This window comes from Zeus faber (assembly GCF_960531495.2).
Source record: "Zeus faber genome assembly, chromosome: 17".
NCBI lineage: Eukaryota > Metazoa > Chordata > Actinopteri > Zeiformes > Zeidae > Zeus > Zeus faber.
In genome coordinates this window covers 19,130,706-19,140,705 of record NC_137204.1, presented here as the reverse complement: position 1 = coordinate 19,140,705, position 10,000 = coordinate 19,130,706, and the positions used below count along the sequence as shown (strand labels likewise).

At 50.8% G+C, this 10,000-nt stretch overlaps 2 protein-coding genes across 2 annotated transcripts in view; one reads left to right on the top strand and one right to left on the bottom strand.

Annotated features, from left to right (window-relative positions):
- Positions 1-1,322, top strand: part of wdr70 (WD repeat domain 70) — a 39,516-nt gene extending 38,194 nt beyond the window's left edge. The window contains exon 18 of the mRNA XM_080018281.1: positions 756-1,322. Coding sequence (XP_079874407.1) covers positions 756-843 — 88 coding nt within the window. The 3' untranslated portion in view covers positions 844-1,322. The remainder of the gene's footprint in view (positions 1-755) is intronic.
- Positions 1,323-6,490: 5,168 nt separating this feature from the next.
- The window catches only part of gdnfa (glial cell derived neurotrophic factor a), a gene marked incomplete at its 3' end in the record, with an annotated part of 3,599 nt that continues 89 nt past the window's right edge, over positions 6,491-10,000 (bottom strand). The window contains exons 1-3 of the mRNA XM_080018045.1: positions 9,960-10,000; positions 8,821-9,052; positions 6,491-7,062 (exon numbers count right to left, since the gene is read on the bottom strand). The exon at positions 9,960-10,000 is cut by the window's right edge and continues 89 nt beyond it. Of these exons, the coding sequence (XP_079874171.1) occupies positions 6,491-7,062; positions 8,821-9,025 (777 nt within the window). The 5' untranslated portion in view covers positions 9,026-9,052; positions 9,960-10,000. The remainder of the gene's footprint in view (positions 7,063-8,820; positions 9,053-9,959) is intronic.

Below are 10,000 nucleotides of genomic sequence, written 5' to 3'. Positions count from 1 at the left end.
GGCGGCCAAATCCGTTGACGGCCCGGTCGCGGTGGGGAGTATCTCCGGCTCGCTGCAACCGTATATATACTCGCCGCCGCCGCCTGGGTCCCCCTGCCGGCATCCGCTGGCCGGCTCCGTACGGAAGAAAATCCGTCATCGCCGTTTAGGCTTCCGAACGCACCCGTGCCTCCGCCAGCGCTGTGGTGCGGCGGCTGCCCCCTTTGTTGCTCACCGTTCATTTTTTTGTTTGTTTTTTTCGGGGCTGTTTATTTTTTTCCTCTCCTCCTCGTGCTTCAACGCCCATGTTTTGCCGACGGGCGTAGAGACGCACCGACACATACACGACACTCGGCCATCGGGATCATTTCCTGTTCTTTTGTTTCGGGCTCTCATCTGAAGTGCTCCGCCGTGAATCCGTTGCGCAATTTTTACTCTTTGCTCAGAGTTGAGCGATGGAAATTGGGGGAAACATGTCGATCCCTTCTCTTATTCTGGATGATAGAACATAGCCCCAGTAGCCGGAATAAAAGTGAGGCGCGGTTTGTTTGGTGTTTTTGGTTTTTTTTTCCCTTGTGTTTTACTTTGTTTTGACGTCGTACAGCCGTCGCCTCCTTCTCTTTCGAGCAAACGTCTCACTCTGCTGACCCCACAGCGCACCCTGATTTAAAAAAAAAACAAACCAAAAAAAAAAAAAGCCACTTACGTTGCACAACAGTTCGTAAAACGCTGTTTCGGTGTTGAATGGCCGTCTTTTTCTGCTCTGCTCGTATCAGGACGCAGCCAGACCCTTTGTTTGCAGTGGATTCTGAGGAGGACGAGGAGGCCGAAAAGGAGCCGCAGTGGAAGAAGCGCAAGATCTGAGGCACGGGAGCGCTGCGTTTTAACTGTCTGTCTGTCATCTTTCCCAGAGTCTTTTTTTTTTTTTTTTTTTTTTAATCAAATTGACTGCGCCCATTTATGTCAAAGTAGGGCGGTTGATTCATTTTAAAGCATTTTGTTGTGTCATCAAAGTGTGTTTAGTGGGTATGGATTTATGGGTTATTTATGGCAGTTAAATTCGTCAGAGATTAGGAACAATTGTTTTTTATTTGAATGAACTTCATTTCCATCCGTTTTTATTGCGTCTTCCCACCATGTTGCCCAAGCACGCCGAAGCCCGGTCAAATCAAGTCCAGATTTTTGCGTCCTCTTTGCCATTTGTCTTGTATTATGCATTTATTGTTAACGATTCTTAGATGGTTGGACTTGGACATGATGTAAATAGGTTCCAATTAATTTTACTACTTGCTTCAGCTGTTGGGTTGACGTTTTGTTTGCATAGTATATGATCCCCCTGGAAGCCAAATAAAAGCCTTTTGGACGCCGATGGCCTGGAGGTCTCCCTGTGGTCTCTACATGCCATAAACCCTGAGGATTTACAACACACCCAATACTACACATAATAACATTAAACACAGAATTTATCTTTTTTTGTCCAGTTTATTAAGGAGATTCAGTTGCCAGTTTTTGGTTTTAGTTTTTATTCAGAATATACAATTTTGGTGAGCTGAACTTGAATATCTTGTTGTTTTTTGCCATTTTATGCTTTACAGATATCGGTTTAGTTTTACCAGATTGCCTCCATTGATCTTGAGGGAGTGGATTGTGTCACTGCTTAAGATGAGTATTTATTTAGATGGTCATTTCGATACTGATTACAGATTGAAATAGTTTCCAAAAGTTGATGAAATGTTTATTTGTTTTCATTATTTTTTTTACTGGTGATCGTTTCAGGTGTAGTAAAAGCAGTTTGGTGGTTTCATTTCTAGTGGGAAAACATAAAATCAGCGTCCTTTAATAATTTTTTTTTTTTTTTAATTACTTCCCACATCAAATACTAATTGCTAGGTTTGCAGTGCTGTAATTTTAATTCCATCATCTGCGATGCGTTGGATCTGTCTGGAGGGTTCGCCGGGCTCCGGTTCTCAGGCCGAATTCCTTGAACGACCTGTAGAATGTCTGCAATTATTTAAATGGACGGACGAGGCCACAACATACAGATCTCCCAGATCCTGTGTTTGTGTTCGTTGTACATTCCTCTGGAATGTAACCTGTGGCCATAACAACATAACATGTGTGACGCTGCGTTGCTGCGCCGAGCGCAATTTGTTTGAAAAGAGAGGTTTCCGTTGCAAGGTTCAGCCCGCCGCGTGAAGTTGACCACGGCGGTAATTTCCTGCGGAATGACAAATAAGTGCTCGGTCACTTAAATACTAAAATCACATGTTTACATTTTAGCACTCCACGGGCACTCTTGATACAGATCTACTTCTGAGTGTGATTGTGAAAATATTTCGAATTTCTAAGTAGAGTGAGGTGCATTATCAAGGATAAGAGATACCGCAACGTGGGGATCGTTCCACCACTACAGACTGAACGTGCTGGAGTGTTGCTTTTAGGAAAAAAAATAGTCCTAGACAGGTGACTTAAAGTAATCCTAGAAAAATGGCTGATAAGCCTCCAAATAAAGATTAAAGCGCTTCCACTCATCTGATTGTAATTAAACTGAGCCAATCAGCCGTCTGGAACACGGAGGGAGAAGATGTGAAATGTTCGGCAGGGGCCGGTGTTTAGGACTGGAACGTGTCCCATTTGGGTTCCTGGGCTTTTAGAAACACAACTGTTTGCTCGAAAATAAATAACCGGGTCGCACGGCGCAGGGCTTTGGTACATGTGGAAACATTTCTTGGGAAAGAGCGTGTCAAGAGTTCAGAAGCCGCGACTTAATCACACAATCTTCGGTCTTGATTTCATTGATGTTCCCTGAAATGCCGCTTTGAAATTGAATGTTGTGAGCAGATAGTTGTAACCTGGAAAGCTCATCGTCCGGCCTCCGGGGCGCTCCGGTGTCCTGACCGCGCCGGTATAATGAGTCCTCCCGTCACGGGATTAAGGGAGCCCTTCGGCTTAATCCCGGGCCCGGCCTATTCCCCGCGGTGATGTCAGCACCCGGGCCCACACCGCCCGGACCGGCCCGGCGGAATGCTGGAATGCCGGGGGTGCTGATGTCACAGCCCACACATGACCGGTGCGGTCACTCACCTCCCCCCGGCTGTGGGTGAAAGGGTGCCGCGTGGCACGGCCGCCATGGCCGGAGCTATCAATAGATCAGATATCCCAATATCTCGCTCTCAAATTGCGCCCCCCGCATCTCACGCCCGTCTCGTATATCTTGTTTCCTGGACTGGGGTGGGGGGGCTTATGGAAAACATATTGTCTGGTTCCGAGAGGGGGCGACGCGGGCGAGGGGTCGGCCGTGATTGCAGCGAGGCTTCTATACCGTGTGAATTACCGGGGGGCGGGCGGCGTTTTGTCCCGGGACTAAAACAACAGCGCAAAGTGAGAACATAAACTTTGCTTTGTATACACACACACACACACACACACACACACACACACATCGGCGAAATGAGCTCAAGGCCCCGCTCTCCTGACTCATCCTCCCCTGCGCCTCCGCCATGGTTCTCATCAGCGTGTACATATAGTCTCCGCACGCGAGGGAACACTTTTGCCGGAGCGCTTTTCAGTGTGCGGCTTTATGGCGACCCGGCGACGCCGGTCCAGGTGGGGCTGCGCGCGTCTTCGCCTCACCTCCGTTTCCGCCCCACCCATCTTCTCCGCCGGACACTTTTCACGCCGACGTCCTCCGCCTCCACCCTCGACCATCAGGGAAAAAAAACCCAGAGACACACCACTGTGCATTTAATAGAAACGAGTTTAATTCTGTAAAAAGATATAAAATGAATATAGTACAAAAATAAAGTTTGTTGAGAGCTTTGGTTCAGTAACACAAAACAAGTGAGACAATTGACAGGTTCCTTTTTCGCTGAGGTGGCGGTAACACGATACCGAGTGGGGAAACAACGCCCTCTTCTCTTCCTCTCGTCTTCGCAATACAGACCCCCCCCAGCGCGTTCGCCCTCCCGAGCCGGGAGGAGCGGTCGGCGCGCTGACGGAGGAGAAACACCGGACAGACGGGACGGCGGTCGCGGTGCGGTGCGGTGCGGGGTGTAGGGGGGTTGGAGAGGCTCTCCCCAAGCTCCTGGAGGCTGCTGGGAAGCCTCCTAAATGCACATTGTCATCTGGAAAGGCTTACGCACGAATCAGTTGTTCAAGGGGAAGATGATCCAATTGATGAAGTATGCTGTGATAAAAGCAAGAATTTTTTTTTTTTTTTTTCTCCCTTCTCCTCCTGTGTAGTGTTTGGCCTCAATTCTGTTTGATGCAATGGATTTGTTCTCTGTGTGTGTGTGTGTGTATGTGTGTGTGTGTGTGGGGGATTACAGAGCAAAGCTGGCTCGGTTGCTGCGGGGTGGGCAAAGACCGCGGTCCCTAATCCGTGCTAACATCCAAGACCTGCCCGAGGGCTCCCTGGGTTCCACTTAAACCCCTCCCACCCACCCTCCCTCTCTCTCTCTCTCTCCACAGGGGGGGAGGGCACCGACACGCTCCTGAAGAGTCTCTCGTCGTGACGCTCGTTATTTGTTTTTCGACGCGCAACCGGAAAGGAAGTCGCCGCGCAGAGGAAACGGAGCCCGGTCGCTACCCTCCTCCGGTGGGGTTCCGGCGGGGAGGTCTGCGCGGGGAGGCTCGAGCATCCTCCCCGGCTCGGAGGGGGCCCTCGGCCAGATCTTCCTTAAATGGTCTGAAACGCTAAGGTGCCTCCGTCAGTGGGAGTCGCTTGTTAAGCCGTGTGGTGGAGGATCGCTTTCAAATCCACCCACCGCCTCCGTCCCCCCTCCCCATCAGCGAGAAAGAGCTGTCCGTCAGAGGAGGCACAGAAACTGTTCCATCCCAGGAACGTTAAAGCCCGGCGGGACGGTAACCGCTACAAAGCCCCCCACCCCCTGCCCAGACTTGGTGCTCGGCCAGGCCGGAGTTTCAGGTGACATGCGCCGGGAGTGGAGCATGCCGGCGGCCCCTGCACCCTGCGGCTCAGAGGACTTTGGATTCCCAAAGGCACCTACACATTGCTGCAAGGTTATTATAGTGCAGCTACCGTCAGTGTTGTAAGTTTATTATATAGGGTTTCGCTACGACACCTATCGGGACTTGCTATTACTCCACTGCTTTTGAAGCGGACGGAATTTGGCGATGCCGCGAATTTGTCCGTGGTCAACCTCTGCAATCGATTTTATTGTGTTTAAAAAACAAAAACAGAAACAAAAAAAACAAAACAGTGTATTTCTATCCTCCTTTTGTAAACAGATAAGACAGCCATTAGTCCGGCTGGGAGGATCCCTCCAGGTGCTTTTGTCGGGGGAGCAGCTTCTCGAGCGCTGATCTCCGCCCGGCGCTCTGGTCCCTGTCGGGGGCGGCGACGCGGCGAACTCGTGACCCCGTCGGAACCCCCCCCCCAAAAAAAAAACAAAACACGCACAAACCTGGCAACCCTCATCCCTCCAAAATGATCCAGAGTGGGAGATAAGATACGTTTGCTGGAGAAAAAAAGGGGGTTTGTATTGGTCCGCTCCGTTCTCCTTCCTTCCCTCGGTCTTCACCTTCAAGGAAACGCCGCACGCGGCCGCTGCTGTTTCGTAACGGCTCCGCAGCGTTTTTGAAGGAAAAAAAAAGTTTAAAAAAAAGCGAGAGGAATTGCATTGGAACGATCCAGCTGCGGATCCGTTGGATCCGCCGGGGCCGTCCGGTTCAACCACCCACTCCCGTGAGATTTCCCCTAAAAACAAAGCTCCGCTTTGGCGCCATCAAGGACAGGACAAAGCATTTTTAAATAAATGTAAAAAAAAAAAAAAAGAAAAAACATCTCTTCAAATGTATTGCAATAAATATCAATAAGTTAATTTTTGTATTAATAAATACATCTCTTACATATATATCATTTATATGTTTTGGATTTTACACGGATGCCTCGCACCAAAGAGTCTTTTTTTCGCTGAAGTGTAAGTGTGTCTCATCCCGCGCCCCTGGACGCGACGTGTCGACATCCAGGGCCGTTCGGCGGGCGACCAGGGGGCCGCAGCTGAACAACTCCCCGGATCTGTCCCCGCTCGGTTTCAGAGCCTTAGCAGCCAACTGTGGAAAACTGATGTCCCTGGGAAAAATGCATCTTCCCAGACAAAGGAAAAAAAAATAAAGAATAAACCCCATTGGCATCCCTGAAAAGAGGCCAACTCACTTGGAGCGGGGCCCCGCTTCAGCCTCAAGTCTGGAAATGTGACATCACCGGCTCCTCTGTCGGCGGGTTAAACCCGTGTCTCGCTTATTTTTTTTTAAGGAGTCAAAACCGCTATTCCCAGGACCCAAGTTCTGTGACCGGACCGAGGTCATCGATAGAAGAGGCCTCTACCTGCTCACCCGGCGAACCAAGTGTCCTCTGTCCTCATCGTCCCAATGCCCCCCGCCACCCCACCCCCAAAAGAGAATCTCATTTCCCCGTGAGCGTTAGAGAGCGCTGCCGTTGCCTTTCGGACGCGGCGCCCCCGCTCCCACGCCGGCCTTTAAGACTCCCTCAGACGCAGCCGCACTTCCTGGCCGAGTGCTTCTTCAGCGTGTGGTACACCACGTTGTCGTCCAGGAACGACAGGTCGTCGTCGAAGGCGATGGGGCGGCAGCACGTCCGGGAGGGCGTGTCCTTGTCCAGCTTCTTGTTGTGCGTGAGGTTGTTGAGGATCTTGTCGTAGTTGGTCTCGGCCTCCGCGCAGGGCCCGCTGCAGTACCGGAAGATCAGCTCCTCCTTGGTGCGGTAGCCCAGCCCCAGGTCCGTCACGTTGAGGTGCACCTCCTTCAGCAGGCAGCTGCGGCTCTGCACCGACGTGCTCTCCCTCCCCCGGTCGCCCCGGCCGCCTTTGCCTCCTCGGCTCCCCCCTCGCCCCCGGCCTCTCCGCTTGTCTCCCCCGCGTCCTCCTCCTCTTCCTCCTCCTCCTCCTCCTCCTGCGTTTGCCGCTCCCCTCGCTCTCGCCTCCTCCCTCCGTCCCCTCGCTCCGCCGGCGGGCTCCGACGACCTCCGTAGCCTGCCAATGGTGGCCTCGATAAAGTCCATCACGTCATCGAACTGCTCTGGATAGGGGCCCGCGAAATCATCTGGAAGATAAAGACGCGGGGTGATTTAGTGACGAAGCCGCCCAATAAAAATAAAACACATATACGTATGTTGGGGGAAAAAATGTGGCATTTACTGCGGTACAGATTTTACTGAGCCGAAGGGCGGATACCGCGGGGAATAATATTTCATGGGAGACGACTTTGCAATTTGCAAGGTCGACGACCGCTCGCCCCTGAGGATCCAGAAGACGAGCAGGAGGGAATAACGCTTCGGCTCTGAAGTGAAAACCTACACCCGGAACTCTGCCCTCTGGTGAGAGGGAATGATAAGGTCCAGCGAGGCCTTTGATCCTCGTGTTAATACACCTTGATTCCATTACGGAGACAAGTCCCTCCTATCCCCTTTTATATCGCCTGGAGGCCTGGCACCGAGGCACCACCAAGATCATAAAGTAATATTGCGAAATGACTCGATTAGTATAACGATAATCCCTTTACGTGTGTGTGTGTGTGTGTGTGTGTGTGTGTGCGTTATTTACGCGTGTGTAGCCCTGTCCCCGCGCAGGCCGTGCTGTCTGTCAGGGCGGTGTCGGTAACGCGGTGTCACCCATTATCTCCTGCCCTACCTGTCTACCTGCCGGGATACGGGGTAAGGCGATCCGCCCCGGCCTCCGAACGCCGTATCAAATGATCCGGGGGCCAATCTGTTGTTTCGCTGCCGCTGCCCTTTGATTCCGACACCTCCCGTTTAGCGCCCCGCCGACAGGTCGGTTTCGGCCCCGCGACTTGTGCACCCGCCGGCGTGTGTTTGGGGGGGAAAAACCGACGACGCCGTCCTCGGGGAGTCGATGCCAAAGAAACCGACCGCATCCCATAATTAATGACTTCTCCGTCCTGGCTTCGGTAGTCGCCCGTCTCCTCGGCTTTTAGAAACTCTAGCCTGCGGTAGTTTATAACCTAAGGACAGGCCCCGTATCATTCTAAAAACAAAGGGCCCGAACCTCTCATTGACTCTCAGCGTTGTTTACGTCTCGGTGCATAGTTAATGGTCTGAGGTTACCGAGCGGCTCGGTGAAGTCACCATGGTGCAAACAGTATCTGAGGTGAGGGGGGACAAACATTTTCGTCGAAACGCTCCGTTGCTTTATCGGGATATTGGCCGGGGTTTACTACCGCGTAAACGATGACACCGTGTCACGCTGATCCAAACAATAGGGATTCCGACCCGCCGCCGTTGCGAAAATGAATATAAACACGGGGAGTTTCGCTGGAGGCTTCATACTCTCCGGTGTTGTCCAGCCCCCGCCCCCGCCGAGAGTCCTGTCATCGGGTTCGGCCTCCTCTGAGTCGGTTGGAAAGGAACCGTTTCCCCGCTTGGCAGGCGGGGGGGAGGCCACCGGTCTCGCATGGCCCGTGCCCTCCATTTTGGGGCGGGGGCGGGGGGGCGCGGGAGGTGTCTAGGTCTTGTTTCGACTGCCGCACTCATTTTGACACCAATACCGGCGATAATTAAACAATTGTTCGGTCCTTGTGCCGCGCAAACCTGCCTCTCGAGGGGCCTTATCAATAACTCAACCACCTGCCACCGCGGTAATATATTCTATGCAAAGTGTTTTCCAAAGGGGGCTCCAACGGACGCGCACAAGGCAACAACTCGGGTGAGCCTGGAAGTCGGAACAAACTTAAAAATCGAGGGAAAGTCGAGCGACACCAACCCTCCACCCCTACGCCTCCGAGCTCTGCGTTTCTACCCGCGGGGACCCCGGAGTTCTCCCAAAAACACGGCGCGCGCCTTACACTGATCCTCCATAGAAATCCCCCGGAGGCCGCGGCCTTCAGGCTGAAACGCCGGTCGTACGTCCTCCACGGACAGGGACAGGGAGTCGCTGTAGCTTCTGGGGAAGTAGGTCTTCTTGGCTGGCTGAAGGTTTTGGTAGAGGGGCCGTGCGGAGACAGAGCTCAGGAGCAACAAACACATGGCCAACGCATCCCATAACTTCATTTTAGACTCCTGTTCCTATAATGGAATCTGCAAAAAAAAAAAGAATACTTCAGAAAATACTGAAACAATGTGAATTAAATTCGAAAAAAAAAAAAAAAAAGTGATGTAACTTCTAATCCGTTTGATGAATGCAAGAAGCAAAGCCTGATTGTCTGCATGTGAGTGAAACGGCTCTGTTCTCCAAAAACATTGAGACGTCGGGTGATCAATGATCTGTCATTACACTAAAAGATGTTCAGCTTAGGATATTCAAACGTAATCTGATTTTTCGGTCATCTCGCTGGATATATTATCATTCTGGATCATGAACGATTCCAGTCCCTTATTAGTAAAAGAATTAAATTGAATGCATACACTTATGTTTGGTCAAGATGTTTACGTACTCTTTTTTTTTCCGCATATCTAATTTTATAAAAAAAAAATAAATAGACTTGTTTGTCAAAACTTGTGATTTGAATAGCGTGGTTTAAATCCTATTTGAGTGATAGTGGGGGAGCTCTTGCAGAGTGGCTGCAGTGTGCAGAGGATGCATGCGCCCCGAGCACAAGCGCTCCGGTGGAAAACACGCACCAAAGTGCATTGGCACCGATAGCCTAAATAATAGTGCGAGTTGGCCAGATGGTGATTCCCAAAGCTTACGTGACTCTTCTTAATGGCATGTTGAGTCTGCAGCAAAACTAAACAGCTTCGCATGCATAAATACGAGCGTTCAACATGTTGTTGCCTTTATAAATGCGAACGCATTTTTTTTTTTTTTCCTGAGATGAGGAAAAATAAAAACCACATTGAAATTAAAGGAAAAGTCAGAATCATATCGGATAGTTTTCGCACTTGGCCGGCAAATTAGACCGGTGTGTTCTTTTTGTTGTTGTTGTTGTTGTTTGTTTTTTTTTAGCATCCAAACAAAGAGGTGGAAAATAAACATCTTACTTACCACAAATATGGTCCATGCAGACCTGTAAACACTCTAACAGT